The sequence below is a fragment of the Salminus brasiliensis genome, chromosome 1 (assembly GCF_030463535.1).
Source record: "Salminus brasiliensis chromosome 1, fSalBra1.hap2, whole genome shotgun sequence".
In the NCBI taxonomy this organism is placed as follows: Eukaryota; Metazoa; Chordata; class Actinopteri; order Characiformes; family Bryconidae; genus Salminus; species Salminus brasiliensis.
Window position 1 is genome coordinate 90,036,834 of NC_132878.1, and position 19,532 is coordinate 90,056,365.

The 19,532-nt window shown below is 38.6% G+C and overlaps 1 protein-coding gene and 1 pseudogene across 1 annotated transcript; both read right to left on the bottom strand.

Moving 5' to 3' along the window:
- Positions 1-1,005: 1,005 nt before the first annotated feature.
- LOC140537081 (sulfotransferase 2B1-like) lies at positions 1,006-7,149 on the bottom strand. The gene is made up of 6 exons (XM_072659254.1): positions 6,881-7,149; positions 3,241-3,449; positions 2,818-2,944; positions 2,640-2,734; positions 1,634-1,814; positions 1,006-1,483 (listed from the first exon to the last, which is right to left on the bottom strand). Exons 1-6 carry the CDS (start codon positions 7,017-7,019, stop codon positions 1,368-1,370), a joined length of 867 nt encoding a protein of 288 aa, XP_072515355.1. The 5' UTR covers positions 7,020-7,149; the 3' UTR covers positions 1,006-1,367.
- A 4,535-nt stretch (positions 7,150-11,684) lies between these two features.
- On the bottom strand, positions 11,685-16,118 carry LOC140537089 (sulfotransferase 2B1-like; annotated as a pseudogene).
- Between the last annotated feature and the right edge of the window lie 3,414 nt (positions 16,119-19,532).

Below are 19,532 nucleotides of genomic sequence, written 5' to 3' on the forward strand. Positions count from 1 at the left end.
GTTACTTTACCTTCTTAGACATGTCCTAGAGTGGTCAGGTGGTCTTCCAGGGTTAAATCTCTGCTGGCAGGGAGTTGAACTGACACTTGTTGATCTTCTCCTCATATGAAAAACTCCCCACGTGGACACAAGCCCCACTGACAGCCGACATGAGTGTCATCCAGGAGATGGCAGCATAGCTCTGAGCTGAAGAATGTCATGCAGTCTTAAAAGCCTCACATTCACTACCACAAAAGTTGCAATGTAGAAAACAGTGTACCAGCCCATGGTCCTGTGGTCAGAAACTGACCAATGGTGGTAAGGTGGTGGTAGGTGGTAAGGTGGTAGAACAGACGAAAGGATACACCTATATAATTGACCTATATAATTTTAAGACATTCTGTCTTAAAAAGTCAAGGTTCTTTTTAAAAGAGATGGCCAATCTACGGCTCTATGATGTGTTAATGTATAATAAGGAAAAAAGACTTTTCTGATAAATTTTAATAGAAAACACAGAATCATTTCTACATGGTGGGATTGTCTAATCTGAGATGTCTCTTACCCACCATCATTAAACAAATGTGTCTATAAAATGTACTACTGAATGTGCCTCAGTATGAAAGGGTTTAGAAGATATTACTAAGAAGTTTAGAGCAGCCAGCTTTAGGGTTACCTGCTGGCACGTATATGATATGCACGTGTTAAGTAGAGGAACTTTTATCAGCAAATGCTGTAACAGTACCAGTATAATAGGGATACAGGATAATGTCCACCCACCAGTCAACATGATCAGCAATCAAGGTATTGCTTTACATATTTACGTATGCTTTGCTAGTGGTGTATGGCTTTGGTGTGTATGTGTTTATTGTCTCTGTCCAATGAAAAACATGCATCTTCAAAACAGCAACTTTACAGGAAAAGGAACTTTCAGTGGAAGTCACTGAAAAAGAATTTATTTCAAGTGATTTTGGAGCATTTCTATTGGCCTATTCATCCAGAATTATTTACACAGTGTACAGAGCAGCTACATGGTTAAAATCATGGACAAAGCTGAAATGGACAAACCTGCAGATTCATGTTTTCATTGGACATCAGCGATTAGTAGGTTAGCTTTGCCATTGGTGGTCCTTTTCTGTTACACAGAACTCTTTTGGCAACCTTTGCTATCCACAAGAGTTACAGTTGTGTGTGAATGCTGTGTTGCATCAAAAAACAGATGAAGGGGCTCCATTCCACTGCACTGTTGCAGACCTTATGCAAGTTAAACTGACCAAAGAAACAATCCTCATCGTAACTGATATTAGAACTGGTAGGAATTAAGTGATGTTATAAATCCGTGCTTGGACTAGACTGTCACAACTGTTGACTTCATTAAAGCAAATGTATTTTTATTCCTCATCCCAGGGAAACATAATACCACTTCCCTCCATCTCTTCACGAATGACTGCGTTGAATTTGGCCTCCAACTCAGGGCTGAAGTGATTTTTCCAGTCTCCAGCGATCCCTTAGAAAGAATAGAAAGTAAAGAGTAAGGTCAGCTTCAGGAATCTTCTACAGTCTCCCAAAGCAGGCACAATCTCACACTTCAGTAGCACGTTGTGTTTCCAAGAACTTTAAGAAGACCAGCTTCAGGGAAATGCTTTAATCTGCCTACCTTTTCTGAGAAAAGGAGACTTGTTGTTGTCCATGAGGTCCTGGGACACCAGTGAGTAGTTGGACATTTTGTTGTCTTTCATGTTTTTGAATAGACAATGTTCAGTGATGCGATCCAGAGCATCGTCACTCATCTGTCGACCAAGGAAGCGCAACATACGCTCTAAACCCCCACGAAGATCCTGCAAATGAGGTGAGGACCATATTAAAATACATTCTTGTACTCAGTGGTGCCATATTGAGGGGGGTTATGATGATTCCAGGTCTGTGACTGAGAGGGACCCTGAAAATTGTGTTAGAATTTTTTTTTTTTTTTTGGTTTATTATTTCAATATTAAATTAATAAACTTTCATTTTCCATAAAATGAAATTCTGTTTATTCATAGAATATTTTACGCAAAACATTAAAATGTTTTCTTGCATGGTGAAAAGTTAACTTTCAGACCCTCTGCATTGCATCCCCCTTCTATTTACATGGCATGGTTCATTTTCCCTCTTAAATTATAATTCTGAGCAGTGCAGTGTTAGCTGAGAGTGAAGTGAATTTTAATACATTTCTAATATCTATTTTTATTTGTATCACAAGACAGTATTTTGTAGGGGAAATAAAATGTAGGGAGGTTTTTATTATAAAATGCAGAAGCTGAGACCACATTTAGGTGTATCATCATTACACTTACCATGAAATGTAATATTTATTTCTGTAGGGTTACAAATGCAGTACATGAGTATAAAATAGACAACTTTCAAATATTTTAGTACAAACTACCAAACTGAACTGCCCTAAGATCTACTGACCTATATTAAATACTACTTGTAGCATATGATCCACCCTAAGATCATCTTGTAGGCGATCTCAGACCATTCATCCTGGAAAGTCATAAAAATCAATCTAAAACTAATGCAACTTCTAATCATTGGTAAAGTCATGAACCTGAGATCAGCCCACCAACACAACTCAACACAGCTCAATACAGACAGAACTGACCACATCAGAAGCACTTTACCTGGATCAGCTCCTCATAAGTGATGTACAAAACCCGGTCTCCTAGATCTGTGTCTCTCCAGCTCTTCACATGATCAGTCCACTTTCCAAAAAGAACTGCAGGACACAGTCACATCATCACTACATCTTCAACTATCGAGTGAGAAAGTGTTAAAAGCACATCAGTTTGAGCCTCTCACCCTGCCCGGCTAGGAACTTGTCCAGGAATTCTTCAAACGTTCCTGGATCATCCAGAAAGCTGGCCATTTGGTGGAAGAAAAAAGAAGACACCACTATATCTTTTGGGTTTCTTGCAATGTAAATTACCTAGGGAAGAATGTACAGACAGGAGAAGTGAGAATGAATAAGCAGTGTGAAAGTAAAGATGTTATTTTATACATAATTAGGCTGTTTGTCTTATTCGACAATTATTTTGAAGCAAGCAAGAGACAAAAAAGGTCTACAATGCACTAAAGCAGACATAATGATTTCTGTGGAAGGCCACATCAGATGAAGAATGACAGCTATGTGACTCGCAGCATGAGTGGACGTGATCTTGGTTTTATCTTTCTGAGTAATCGAGATTAAATAACTTAGCTACTGATTACTCCAGATTTGTTTACCTTAGCCTTAGAAGAGTAGAAGGAGGCAGGCATCAGGTGATAAGGCATGTGGGTCACCATGGCCCGTGGAGACTTTAGCTTGTCCACCACCAAGGAAATGCGTGTCTCCTCAAGCCAAGGAACCCTGTCCCAGTTCGGAATGCCCTCCACTGGGGTAAGATCCCCTCCATTGAGCAGCAAGGGAATGATTTCTTGCATCCATGTTGTACCTGGACAAAGGAATATTCAGCAGTCGTCATTTTTACATTGTTATTTTAGTTTCTGGTTTTCTTTGGAGAGGAAACCAGAAGCAGTCACTACAGTGGGAAATGTGAAATACAATGCGCACAATGAATTTCTTTCCCACAGTAACATGCAGAATACCAAATGAAATACCAAAATGAAAAGCAAAACCACTATTACTTTTTTTTTTAACAGTGGTACATTGCTTGAGTCCTGGAATTACTGTGATGAGATGTCCGAGACAAATGTAATCATTCAAATTTTCTCAAAGGTGAGACCATTGTTTTTCCTCACTCTCTAAGAACATGTAAGCCAGTGACATTTTCTGGGAGATTTTTTAGGGAGACAGAGGATATGATTGGAAAATGCCCCATTTGAAATGACAGCCATGTAAGCTCTGACTGTAATGCTGCTGAATCACTCAGTGACAGCCTGTGTACAGACACTACACCATACCACCAAGAGAAAGGAGGTGAAACACCTGTTCCTGCACTTGGTCTGGTCCCCAGGTTAAGCCCAGACTTATTCTAGACTTGTAACAGTGATCAACATGATGAACACAAAAAAACATTTGTGATGACACTACATATATATATATATATATATATATATATATATATATATATATATATACAGTGAGTCCAAGAAGTATTTGATCCCTTGCTGATTTTCTTTGTTTGCCCACTAATAAAGACACTATCCTTCTGCACTTTTAATGGTAGATATATTCTAACATGGAGAGACAGAATATCAAGACAAAAATCCAGAATATAATTTTAAAGAATATATTTTAATTAATTTGTATTTCAATGAGGAAAATAAGTATTTGATCCCTCTTGCCAAACACACTCAATACTTAGTGGCAAAGCCTTTGTTTGCAAGCACAGCGGTGAGACGTTTGTTGTAGTTAACCACAAGTTTAGCACACACACCAGGGGGAATTTTGGCCCACTCTTCTTTGCAGATCCTCTCTAAATCATGAAGGTTGGTGGGCTGTCGCTTGGCAACTCTGACCTTCAGCTCCCTCCATAGATTTTCGATCGGATTGAGGTCTGGCGACTGGCTGGGCCACTCCATGACCTTAATGTGATTTTTCTTGAGCCAATCCTTTGTTGCCTTTGCTGTATGTTTAGGGTCGTTATCATGTTGGAAGACCCAACCACGGCCCATTTTCAGATCCCTGGCAGAGGGGAGGAGGTTGTCCCTCAGGATTGTGCGGTACATGGCTCCATCCATCTTCCCAGTGATGCGGTGAAGTAGCCCTGTACCCTTGGCAGAGAAACACCCCCAAAACATTATGCTTCCACCTCCATGCTTGACGGTGGGCACAGTGTTCTTGGGGTCATAGGCAGCATTTTTCTTCCTCCACACATGGCGGGTGGAGTTGAGGCCAAAAAGTTCAATTTTGGTCTCGTCTGACCACAAAACCTTCTCCCAATAACTTGGTTCATCTTTCAAATGATCATTGGCATACTTGAGGCGCGCCTCCACATGTGCTCTCTTCAGCAGGGGTACCTTTCGGGCACTGCAGGATGTGAATCCATTGTTGCGCAAAGTGTTGCCAATTGTTTCCTTGCAAACTGTGGTCCCAGCTGCCTTCAGGTCATTTGCTAACTCCTGCCGAGTGGTTGCAGGACGATTTCTGACTGTTCTCAGCATCATTGCCACCCCACGAGGCGAAATCTTCTTTGGAGCACCGGGCCGAGGTCTGTTGATTGTCATGTTATACTCTTTAAACTTTCTGATAATTGCACCAATAGTTGTTACTTTCACATCCAACACCTTACTAATCTTTTTGTAGCCCATTCCAGCTTTGTGAAGGTCAACAATTCTGACTCTGAGGTCCTGTGACAGCTCTTTGGTTTTACCCATGTTGGAGACTTGAAATCTGTGTGATCTGTCTGATTCTGTGGACAGGTGTTTTTCACACAAGTGATTAGTGAGAACAGGTGGCTTCAGGTCAGGTAACAAGTTGATTGGGAGTGTCTAACTGGTCTGTAAAAGCCAGAACTGCTAATGAATACTAAGGGATCAAATACTTATTTCACTCCATGAAATACAAATCAATTAATATATATTCCTTAGATTTATTTTCTGGATTTTCTTTTTAATATTCTGTCTCTCCATGTAAGAATACATCTACCATTAAAAGTATAGAATGATCATGTCTTTATTAGTGGGCCAACGAAGAAAATCAGCAAGGGATCAAATACTTCTTGGACTCACTGTATATATATATATACATATGACACTACATATATATATGTGTGCCACAGCTGGCATGGGGATTAAAAGAACATTGTGATTGGACATTGAGATGTAATACAATGTCACTGCCTAACTATAGATATAATTGAAGGACACTGGAGACTTTGGAAACAAAAAATTAAGGAACTGAAGTACAGCATAAACATGCATGTAAGGGCTGCAAGTGAATATAGAAACTCATCAGTATCGGCTCATCATCCTGAATTTATTAATAGCAAGCAATACACTGTCAACCAAATGTGTACAAATCGCAGCCTGTATGATTGTAAAGCCATGGGGATCATATACCACCGAAGTAGTGCTTCACTCTGTAGTCTGTGTCATAGTAGTCTAAGCTAGATTTCCAATGGCAAAAATAAGTAGGGTTTTCACGTCATGTCAATTTCATCACGTTCTCTTGTGCATTATTATGTGCAGAACTATACGTTTTGTTCTAATTACGAGGACATGTAAGAGTCGTAATACTAATATTGCTACAGGCAAGCTAATTAAGAATGGATAATTGCTTTGAAACCTAAACGACTTCCCTATTGAAAAATCCAGCTCAAGACCACTGAATGTTTTCTTCCATTTCTTTCGCTTACATTAGGGGACGTCATGATATTTAGAACCAATGACTGTGGAAAAATGTTCAGAAACAAACTGTCACTTTTGTTGGTGTATTTTTAAAGATCAGATGCCATATGCCAGGCATACTTCGAAAAGTAATGTAAACCATGTGAACTTTTTATTAATCGGTGTAATTTCACAAAATATATTTAATATATATTTTATTTAATGTTTAAATAAATGCTCCAGATATTTAAATATCAGGTGTATACTTTTTATTAGTTTTTAGTTTTGTGAATGTTACTTTAACATTTTCAATAATGTTAGTGTTTGTCTAAATGGGAATGTTGTGTGAGAAACGTTCTCATAAAGCTGTGAAAAAAATATTATTGTGAAATGTTACAGGTCATCCAAAGGGCAGTGGTGGCTCCGCGGTCAGACCACTAGGCTATTGATGTCAGGGTTGTGGGTTCCATACTTGGGCTTGGCAAGCTGCCACTGTTGGGCCCTTGAGCAAGGTCCTTCACCATCTCTGCTCCCTGGGTTGCCCACCGCTTTAGAGTTTTAAGCGGAGGCCAAATTCCAAACACAAGCTACTCACCAGACTTGGGATATGTAACACCAAATACGTCATCATCCTTAACTTTGAACGTCTCCAAATTCTTCAGGCTCTCCTCTGTATGAGCAATCTTGGGTACAGGAAGTCCATGGTAGAACAAATACAGCTCCTCGCTTGCCATAACGACACCCTGCAGCACAATGAGGTCCTGTCAGAGGTAGTTTTTAAGTTTCAGTAATAGAAAGCTGTTTTTTCAACCCTCATATATCAGATCATATAAATAGAGAGGAAAGAGCTAGTGCTGTTTATGTCCTCCCAAACCCTCCAGAATTCCCTCCTCCGAAATTGGAATTTAGAGGGAGAAACTTGGACTTTGTGCTCTGGTATTGATCGCCAGTAACACCTTAAATAGTGCTGCGGTTATACCATTGAGTCGACTGCAGATGGCGCAATCACAACGAGAAAGATAGATAGATAGATAGATAGATAGATAGATAGATAGATAAATAGATAGATAGTGTGTGAACTGCTTCAAGCCTACTTACAGAATATACAGTACCTGACTTTCTGAATATGACCTGTGACAGTGCTGTCTATGACGTGTATTTGTTCCCTGCCTCCCTATTACACTTGATGTGAGAAATAAAAAATCATTAGACATCTAATGATCATCATTTTTACAGCTGTATCTCATGAATCACAAAATTGCTCATGAATTGGAAGGAAAGATAGAAAAACTACTATAGAGCTGCATTTTGCAGGTTTACAGTTACAGACAACCTAGACTTTGTGCTCTGGTAATAAGACAATCCTGGACTTTGTGTCCTGCTGCTCTAATTCTCCAGAGCTTTTCTAGTTCAAAGTTGTGCTTTAGACAGACGTTTAAGGCACAGGGTAGGATTTGTATTATTTGTATACACAAGTTTCAAGTCCTGAATGCATATAATCTTGTACTCCTCCTAGGACTATTTTACTGCTCTGCCTGTTTGATTGTCACCACTTGCCACCCATGTGAAAAGTTTATTATCCCCTAGACAATTGTCCCATAGACTTACACTTCATGTAACTGGACATTAGCCTTTAACATTCCCACCATACTTCACCATATCCTACCATATATTGTGAAATTGTGAAATTACTGCTGTTTTGGCGTAATCACCTTTTATAAAAGTCGAAATACTCTACAGTTCGTTTGTATTTATACAAAACAATATTTTACAGATAACACAGTCACACAGTGCACACTACAGGTAGTTTAAGCAAGACATGGACAAGTAATGCTACAGACAATTGTGAAGTTGGTGGTGTGGGCATGTTAAAACAGTAATGAAGCTGCAAGTAGATATTGCGAAGAATCTGAAGGGAATAAATTCACAATGAAGAAAGATAAACATATGTATAAATAATCGAATGAAATTCCTCACAATGAAGAGTAAAACTATTCAAATGATGTTTATATTAAACATTATATTTATTATATTTATATATTATTGTGTTGCCAGTTTATTGGGTTAATACCTTATAGTTACACTGAATGTCACAAGCACACTGACAATATAGCTGCATTTTGCAGGTTTACAGATTCGTTTTACCATCAGGTCAACACTGACCATTGCTCACTTGGGTCATAGACCACTCCCAGCACAGCAGTGACTTCAACACAGTAGCGTGTGCTTTGAAACTTTGCTTTTAACACTCCCCCACTCTCCAGCTCTTGTTCAGAAACTCCCTAGACGTGATAAGCCTACCCAAATGGATCTTAACTAAAAATGGTGTGTATTGTTATAAGGTAGTGTTGAGAACCTAGTCACACTGCTCCTACATTAGCTGCAATTCTGTGCAATAACCTATAGTAAGTGAAAAGCAAGCATATAAGACAGCCTAACATTACACTGATTTAGGGTCTGTTCCTCCTACAGTACTTAGCTAGTACTGATGAAACTGTAGCACAGAATAAAAGCCAACTTCTACAAGCAATGATATCTAAATGGCTGCTGCATGATGTGCTTAGGCTGTGTATAGGCAGCAAGATAACCTTACAATTACAATGGCATTTCTTTTTGAATATGAATTATTTTTTTTAATTATTAGGTTTTAAAATTTTTCTGAAATCTTTAATTATAATACCTTTCATTTCTGTTAATTTGTTTGTGTGGGCAAAAGAGTACGCATCAGAAAAACACATTATACTGTGAAGTTATTATGATTGGTATAATATATTAAAATGGTACAAGATTAATCTGAGATGTGAGGTAATCACAGAGCCCCACACAAAGCCCCAGCAGTTCAGTTACAGGCAAACGGATAGCCCTTGGGAAGGTCATTTCATGTAAACATTCAAACTACTGTATGTATAATATATATATATATATATATACTTTTATATTATACATACAGTAGTTTGAATGTTTACATGAAATGACCTTTCAAATGGGCTATCCTATATATATATATAGTCATATATGAATATTATGACCACCCCTGGTTGGGAATGAACTCTGCCCTTTGTAGTTCTATAATTACAGACTGTAGTCTATCTGTTTCTCTACATATTTTCTTAGCCTCCTTTCACCATGTTCTTCACTGGTCAGGACCACAACCGAGCAGGTAGTATTTGGTTGGTGGATCATATAATACAAAACCATATTGGGCAACATTAATGAAACATTTAGCCATTTATTATAAATGTGTTTCCATGATCAAATTCATTTCTTGATAACATAATGTCATGAGCCTTGTCAAACACCAAAAGAAAAAAATGATTTGCAGTCCACCGTTAAAGAGGTAGTTCTAATACAGACTGATCATGAGTTCATACAGACTGATCACCATACAATTAAAATGGAACTTAAATTTAAATTGGACTTAAAACACCAAAAACAATTTAATAACCTCAAAAACATTTCATTTAAAAACAGTGTCATTGATGTGAATACTAACTGCAAGGATGGGATAAAAGTGGTAGCCAAATTCCACCTGTGTCACAAAAAATGTCACAAATGGTCAATATGGTTGTCTTGTCTTTGTGGATTAGTCTGTTAAATTAATTTTGGGGCTTCAAAATTATCATAAAAATATTATTTATAATATTTTATAATATTATAAATTATATTTTCAGACTCAACACCACACCACAAAGGCAAAGCAAATTTCAAATGTTAAAGGGGAAGCCCCACTGCACTCATTCTGTGGCAAAATGCTTGTGAAAACACAGTCCAGGCTGCCTGGACAGACAGACTGCCTGTCGTCCTGCCCCAGCTGAAATAGAGATTCTGCTTGGATTTGCTGTGGATTTGACTTTGACTTTGTCTTTCTGCTCAGACAGGTCAGTGTCAGTGCGGTTTAGGGAGAAGCATTTGATTCTCAACACATTGTAAAGCTTCTATTTCTAATTTAATTACTTTATTTCAAGACATAATGAACTGGGTTATAGTTAACTGTGACAGAAATCTTGTTTTCTTAGTGCTGCAGAAAGGTAATATTACTATGATATAAAACATATATATATAATTTATATTTATGAATATTATTTATTAAAGTTGTGTATCGGAAATTAGACAGAAATAATGTCTCAAATGTCATTTACCTTCACATGCATGTTTTTAAATGTACCATCAGTGGAAGACAAGCAGAACAAGCCTGGCTCGACACTACAATGTTTCAGATGAAAGACAAAACCTCTCTCCATTGCCCCATTTAAACATCCTCAAACATGTTTTATACAGCATAATGCTCTCTTTAATAGCACAAAATCTCACATTTCATTGTGGCTCACTGTAAGCTATCATTAGCTGACTTAGCTAGCTGGCTAGGTCCACTTATGTCAAAACCTGAACATTTCTTGGAAATAAAACCACACGCTGACACAAGTAAATTATCATTGCTGTGAAAAAAGACGTTAAAGGGGAAGCCCCACTGCGCTCATTCTGTGGCAAAATGCTTGTGAAAACACAGTCCAGGTCATTTGTACATTCATTTTCACAGCCTTCCACCTCAGTCAGCCAATCAGGACAGGACTACAACACACCTTGATGGCCTGTCGTCCTGCCCCAGCTGAAACAGAGATTCTGCTTGGTTTTGCTGTGGGTTTGACTGTCTTTCTGTTCATGCCTATATTTAGGTAGAAGCTCCTGTAATTATGCTAACTTCAACCTATGCTCAGTTTCCAGTATTATTATCATTATTAAGAAATTGTCAAATAGTTCTATAAAACATTATATTTTTACATTTTAATGTAGTTACCATGATATTTTTATATTTTACCACAGTAAAAAAGTAGTAGGTACTGTGTCTAATGATGGTGTGATTTTCTGTGGTGTGATTTTGGTTGATCTGCTGCTCTTGAAAAAAAGAGAGAGGACAGTCAAACTACCCAGCATGTAAAATGTGCTTGATAATACAGACTAATTATGTTCATACAACTTCTGAAAATAACAGCGTAGAGCATAGCTTATCTACCAGAATGACAACTTGACCAGTTTAACCAGTTGAACAGCACACGTACAGCTTTACATAGCTGCGAATGCTTTGCTTGTGGTGTGTATATGCATATGTAGATTAGCTTTGCCGTTGGTGGTCTCTGTTACACAGAACTCTTTAGGGAACGCTTGCTTTGCACAAGAGTTACAGTTATGTGTGAATGCTGTGTTGCATCATGCGTTGCTTTTGCAAAAGATGAAGGGGCTCCATTCCACTGCACTGTTGCAGACCTTATGCAAGTTAAACTGACCGAAGAAACAATCCTCATCGTAACTGATATTAGAACTGGTAGGAATTAAGTGATCTTATAAATGCGTGCTTGGACTAGACTGTCACAACTGTTGACTTCATTAAAGCAAATGTATTTTTATTCCTCATCCCAGGGAAACATAATACCACTTCCCTCCATCTCTTCACGAATGACTGCGTTGAATTTGGCCTCCAACTCAGGGCTGAAGTGATTTTTCCAGTCTCCAGCGATCCCTTAGAAAGAATAGAAAGTAAAGAGTAAGGTCAGCTTCAGGAATCTACTACAGTCTCCCAAAGCAGGCACAATCTCACACTTCAGTAGCACTGACATGTTTCCAAGAACTTTAAGACCAGCTTCAGGGAAATGCTTTAATCTGCCTACCTTTTCTGAGAAAAGGAGACTTCTTGTTGTCCATGAGGTCCTGGGACACCAGTGAGTAGTTGGACATTTTGTCGTGTTTCATGTTTTTGAATAGACAATGTTCAGTGATGCGATCCAGAGCATCGTCACTCATCTGTCGACCAAGGAAGCGCAACATACGCTCTAAACCCCCACGAAGATCCTGCAAATGAGGTGAGGACCATATTAAAATACATGCTTGTATGCCATATTGAGGGGGGTTATGATGATTCTAAATGTCTGTGACTGAGAGGGGTATTTTTTTTCACTTTCATTCATAGAATATAGAGCTGGGAGTGAAGCATTGTGTTGCACATAAAAGAAAAATGTCGTCACCAGTCCATGGTGAAACAGGTTAACGTTAGTTATTAAATATCTTCACAAAAAAATCAAGAGAGTTTATATTTCACTCCTCTTTTAACTGAGATTTAATCAATGCAGTTAATTCACAGCTCTTCATACGAAATTAGTTGTCCCTACCTCTGCCTCTGTGTCAGGACAGGCAGATGCTGCTTTAGACTCAGAAGCCCTGCATTCCTATCCTCACACCACAGTCCTGCTCCCAACTGAAGAAGGTGAATTGATTTGAATAAATTTGTAACATCTAAATATATTTGTATCACAAGACAGTATTTTGTAGGGAAACTAAAATGTAGGGATGCACCAAGAACAGAATTTCAGGCTGATGTTTTTTTTTAGAAAATGCAGCAATTGTAGAAACTGAGACTAAATTTACCTGCATCATCATTACATTTAACATGAAATGTAGCAATTATTTCTGTAGGGTTACAAATGCAGTAAAATGGACAGCTTTCAGACATTTTATCACATCTAAAACTAATGCAACTTCTAATCATTAGAGATGGTAAAGTCATGAATCTGAGATCAGCCCACCAACACAACTCAACACAGCTCAATACAGACAGAACTGACCACATCAGAAGCACTTTACCTGGATCAGCTCCTCATAAGTGATGTACAAAACCCGGTCTCCTAGATCTGGGTTTCTCCAGCTCTTCACATGATCAGTCCACTTTCCAAAAAGAACTGCAGGACACAGTCACATCATCTTCAGCTATCGAGTGAGAAAGTGTTAAAAGCACATCAGTTTGAGCCTCTCACCCTGCCCGGCTAGGAACTTGTCCAGGAATTCTTCAAATGTTCCTGGTTCTTCCAGAAAGCTGGCCATTTGGTGGAAGAAAAAAGAAGACACCACTATATCTTTTGGGTTTCTTGCGATGTAAATGACCTAGGGAAGAATGCACAGAAACAGGAGGAGTATAATTATTTAATCTTGTTTACTAGGAGAGATAATTCCAAGATAATGTCTACTCATACACACAGGGATCAAATTGTTGGTACCCCTTGGTTAAGGAAAGAAAAACCAACAATGGTCACAGAAATAAATTAAATCTGACAAAAGTAATAATAAATAAAAATAATATTTAAATAAACAAATGAAAATTCAACATTGATTTTGAACCATGCTTCAACAGAATTATTTTAAAAAGTAAACTCATTAAACAGGCCTGGATAAAAATGATGGTAGCCCTGAAAATAATGTGACCAAAAGGACATGTTAAATCAAGGTATGTCCACTAATTAGCATCACAGGTGTCTACAATCTTGTAATCAGTCAATGGGCCTATAAATAGGGCAACAGGTAAGTCACTGTGCTGTTTGGTGACATGGTGTGTACTACACTCAACATGGACCAGAGGAAGCAAAGGAAAGAGTTGTCTCAGGAGATTAGGCAGTAAATTATAGACAAGCATGTTAAAGGTAAATGTTATAAGACAATCTCCAAGCAACTTGATGTTCCTGTGACTACAGTTGCACATATTCAGAAATCTAAGATCCACGGGACTGTTGCCAACCTCCCAGGACATGGCCGCAGAAGGAAAATTGAGGACCAATCAAAGAGACGGATAATACGAATGGTTACAAAAGAGCCCAGAAAAACTTCTAAAGAGATTAAAGGTGAATTTCAAACTCAAGGAACATCAGTGTCAGAACGCACCATCCATCATTGTTTAAGCCAAAGTGTACTTCAAAGGAGACAACCAAGGAGGACACCATTGCTGAAAACAAATCATAAAAAAGCCAGACTGGAATTTGTCAAACTACATGTTGACAAGTTTCTGGGAGAATGTCCTATGAACGGATAAGACAAAAATGGAACTTTTTGCCAAGGCACATCACAGATGGAACATCACAGATGGAAAAATGAAGCATATCAAGAAAAGAACACTGTCCCTACTGTGAAACATGGAGGAGGCTCTGTTATGTACTGGAGCTGCTTTGCTGCATCTGGCACAGGGTGTCTTGAATCTGTGCGGGGTACAATGAAATCTTAAGACTATCAAGGGATTCTAGAGAGAAATGTGCTGCCCAGTGTCAGAAAGCTTGGTCTCAGTCACAGGTCATGGGTCTTGCAACAGGATTATGACAAAACACACAGATAAAAACACTCAAGAATGGCTAAGAGGAAAACATTTGATTATTCTGAAGTGGCCTTCTATGAGCCCTGACCTAAATCCTATTGAGCATCTTTGTAAGGAGCTGAAACATGCCGTCTAGAAAAGGCACCCTTCAAACCTGAGACAACTGGAGCAGTTTGCTCATGAGTTGGCCAAAATACCTGCTGAGAGCTGCAGATATCTCATTGACAGGTACAGGAATCGTATGATTGCAGTGATTGCCTCAGAAGGTTGTGCAAAAAAATATTAAGTTAAGGTTACCATCATTTCTGTCCAGACCTGTTTCATGAGTTGATTTTTTAAAATAATTCTGTTAAAGCATGGTTAAAAAACAATGTCTGACTTTCATTGGTTGATTTTCATAGCATTTTTATTTATTATTACTTTTGTCATATTATTTCTGTGACCATTGTGGGTTTTTCTTTCATTAACCGAGGGGTACCAACAATTTTGTCCACATGTGTACTTCAAGTCACATAAGATAAAATAGAAAATAAAAACACTAATACAGTAAAAAAACAGTAGTAACAACATAATCAGATTATTTTACTTTAAAAATAGTTGTTTGTTGCAGCCTTACTGCTCATGCCAATTTTTTTACCTTTTACCTTTTACCTTTTTACCTTAGAAGAGTAGAAGGAGGCAGGCATCAGGTGATAAGGCATGTGGGTCACCATGGCCCGTGGAGAACTCAGCTTGATGCTTTGCGTGGAGATGCGCGTCTCCTCAAGCCAAGGAACCCTGTTCCAGTTCGGGATGCTCTTCACCGGGGTAAGATCCCCTCCATTGAGCAGCAAGGGAATGATTTCTTGCATCCATGTTGTACCTGGAAAAAAAATTCAGCAGTCCTCAAATATATTATTGTTTGTTTTAGTTTCTTATTTTCAATGGAGAGGAATTTCTTTTCCACAGTATCATGAAGAATCACAATTACACTTTTTTCACATTGCTTGAGTTCTGGAATTACTGTAATGATAAACAAACTTTTCTTGCTCTCTAAGAGCTGACATGCTGTACCGAATACCTGCAGAACATATGGGAATGGAAACATGTCAGCCAGTGACATGTTCTGGGAGATTTTTTTTAGAAAGACAGGGCACAGGGTTGGAAAATGTCCCATTTGAAATCACAGTCACTTGCTCAGAACAAAAGAAACTCACTCATATTACTATTACTGCACAAGGTCTGGTCCTCAGGTTAAGCACAGACTTATTCTAGACTTAGAATTTGCAACAGGGTGTAGACGGATCACTGCCTTTAAGCTTAAAGAACTTGATGTCTCTTGCTTTACATTTACAGCAGAAAGTAATATTTATGCGTAATGAACCTATAAATATATATATATTTTTACACACACACACACACACATATATATATATATATTTACACATATATATATATATATATATATATATAGAGAGAGAGAGAGAGAGAGAGAGGTGTAGATAAACATATGACACCATTGAAAGTAAATAAATAAATAAGTGTAATCTGTGTGGCAGTGTGAACGGCAAAAAAGCACAAGCTACTCACCAGACTTGGGATACATAACACCAAATATGTCATCATCCTTGACTTTGAATGTTTCTAAGCTCTTCAGGCTCTCCTCTGTATGAGCAATCTTGGGTACGAGAAGTCCATGGTAGAACAAATACAGCTCCTCGCTTGCCATAACAACACACTAAGATTCTGTCAGTTCAGTTAGTGAATGTATTCAGCAGTAGATAGAAAGGAAAGAGCTCTTAAACCTTCCAGAATTCCCTCCTCCAAAGTTTGTGTGCAGTGAGAGAAACCTGGACTTTGTGCTCTGGTAGTGCTTGCCAGCATCTTGTTTTTGTTTCCAGTCCCACTTTAAATGGTGTGCCTTTAATTAAGGAATATAATTCAGGATGTACATAACTTAGTTTGTTACTCTACACTGTGTAAAACAGTCAGTAATAATAATAGTAATCGGACTGTGTGACTTGTCTATGTAATTATTCTGTGTGTGAACTGTTTCAAACCAACTATATAAAATATACCAAATATACAGTACCTAATTATCATGACTTCCTGAATATGACCTGTGACAGTGCTGTCTATGACGTGTATTTGTTCCCTACCTCTCTCTTACACTTAATATGAGAAATTAAAGATCATTAGACATCTCGAATTATATTATATAACATCTTGATATATATATATATATATCTCATGAATCACAAAATAACAAAACAATTTAAAAAATACTAATAAATATGTTTTATTGAGAATCGCTGAACATAGATTGCATAGTTCTTACAGTTACTGTATCTTTAGCTTCAAGAGGAACTTCATCTGGAGAATCCTGAAATGTTGTGTCCTAGTAATAGAATGTCTGTGGGATACAGAGCTGCTTTAATTTTAATTTCATTAAGCTTTTTTAGTTCAAGGCCATGCTTTAGATAACCCTTTAAGGCACAGGGTAGGATAAAATGTTTAACATAGACTGAGTCAGTAATCAGTAAGGACTGATAGGGCAAATATTACATGACTATAAAAAAGATACACCAACAATGTGACTCGTGACTACACTTACCTTGAAACCTTAACGTCCACCTGGGCGTGTTCCCTAAGGAGAGCACACAAGCAAATCGTCCAAATAAGGCACCATTTACATCCCTCTCTCATCATTGTGAATAACTATGTCATAGCATACATATGTCTGCACCTTATCCCCAGCACACACATTCAGTACTGAGTGCTGCTTCTGCGTTGCACTGTCCTATCCTGGTATTTATCCTGAGGGAACCTAATTTCGCTCCTATGTGTACTTGATGGAATGACAGTGAAAGCCTCTTGACTGCATCCTTTAATTTGAGGGTAATTAACCACTCGTCAGATGCTTCTATATATCCTTTAGGATATCTGCCGTATGAAAAAAACGATTGGCTTCCCTTATAGCATCTTTTGCTAAAGATGAAGAAAATGAATAGCCTACACAGAACTTTTAGCAAGGACATCTGTGGTGGCTATTAGGGGGTGGGTGTGGGTGACTGGGGAATGGCGATAGCTAATGAACTCTGCTGTGGGGGTATGTATGGCTCCTGCTTCAACTTGAGAGGGGCCAGTGCGGCCAACTGACTCCAGTGCTCGCTCGGCTACTGCTGGACGGATTCTGAAAAGGGCTTTCTGCATTTTGTTCACTCCAGTTGCACCATGAGATGGGCAGTGAATGTTAGTCCACTTACAGGCTTTCTTATGGCACTGGACTTCTGAGTGTACTGCTTTTTCTGGGAAGAGCACCAGAGACACAAACAATGCACCACTGAATGCACCTGATTCAATTCATTTCAGTTTAATTACCTAGTGCTCACGTAAGAAAACTGAGCCTACAGACTCTCACCTTTGTAGAGGTTGATTTACAGAAAATATGTGGCCCCAGCTAAGGCCGCATCTCGTCTGCTGGCTTGTTTACTGAAAGGGAAATATCGGCCTAGGGTTGAGTACACGTGCGGAGGGGGAAGTCAGCAGGCTTTCACTACTGTAGGGTCCAGCATTAGACAACTCATCCATATGCTTATATCTTCTGGGCTTCTTCTAGTTATTTTTTTAAGCAGCTGAGCTGAGATGGGCCCAGGGCCGCTCTTTCAGAGTGCCTTCATTTCAGAGCGTACCCGTCAGGCAGACATAACATCAACATACCTGGCTGCTGTGGCCAGTCGGCATTGGTGCAATCACACACAAAGCTGGGACACCAAACTACTCCACACGGTGAGTTCTGAGGTGATCAGAGGGACAAGTGGGGTAAGCGGCCTTCTCTTCTCAAAAAAGAAGAGCGATTATCTCCTCCACTCAGCAAGTCCAAGGTGATGCTAGTGAGACATAGGACTAGCCAGCCTGCTCCTCTCTGTGTGGCAGTGTCTATTAGTGCAGTGAGGGAGAGCTGGGGGATAACCAAGTTAGTTCACTCTGAAGGTCGAGCTTGTGCAGCTCTGCAAGGTCAAATCCAACTTTAAGTTCAAGGCCAGCTGCCCAACATACTCAATCCAAACGCAAGAAGAAAAAACAGGGAAAACTGCTGTGCAAAAACACATTTTGAGGGTAAGCGTAGTAAAACATGACCTTGTCAGTATGAAATTCTCAATCCTCAATGCACACTGCAAGTGGATCCACAGGCTATCTTGCCCTCTTGTGGTCAGAGGCAAGAAACAGAACTGTTTATAAGCCATAGCAGCAAATTCATTTAAAATGTTTAATATTTTAAAGCTATGATTCAGTTTGCTGGGCTTTAGATTAGAAATGTATCCATCTGTAATGAGACCACTGATGCAGCTTCATTACTTTACTGTGCTAGCTTGATAATTAGCAAGCTATAAGCTACACAAGGAACAACACAAAAAAGAGATTTGGTTTTAAACCAGGGTTCATGGCCATTAGTGTCAGCAGTGACATCAACAGTCACAGATTGTAGTCTGCATCGGTTTCTCTGCATACTTTGTTAGCCTCCTTTCACCTTGTTCTTCTATGGTCAGGACCCCACAGGACCACCACAAAGAAGGAGGTAGTATTGGGTGATGGATCATATAATCCAAAATTATATCGGGCAACATTAATGCAATATTTAGCCCCTTAATTGGTATTGACTTAAAAAATGTATCAGTTTGTTAACTGGACAAAGAGCTACTCCAACTAAACATGGCTTAATCAAACCCTGTTCATTTGTTTTAATGTTCCTCCACATTTGCTCAGGTCTCCAAAACACAAAGTATTAAATGTGATTAAATGTGAAATCAAATTAATCTCCTTGATGACATAATGTCATGATCCTTGACACCAAACAAAATCATAATGTACCGATTTGCAGTCCACCGTTAAAGAGGTAGTTCTAACACAGACACTGATCACCATACAATTAAATTGTCTGAACTTGACTTTACACACCAAAAAACCTTTGCGTAAATAATAATTAAATAATCACGAAACCGTTTTATTTACAAACAAGGACACTGTGTCGTTAATGTGAATACTAATAGCGCCTCTTTGTCTGTTAAATAAGACTGGGTGAGCAGTAAGTCAGGCACATGATGGTTTGATATTTCATATGTGATTTGCATTGGGAATGTGT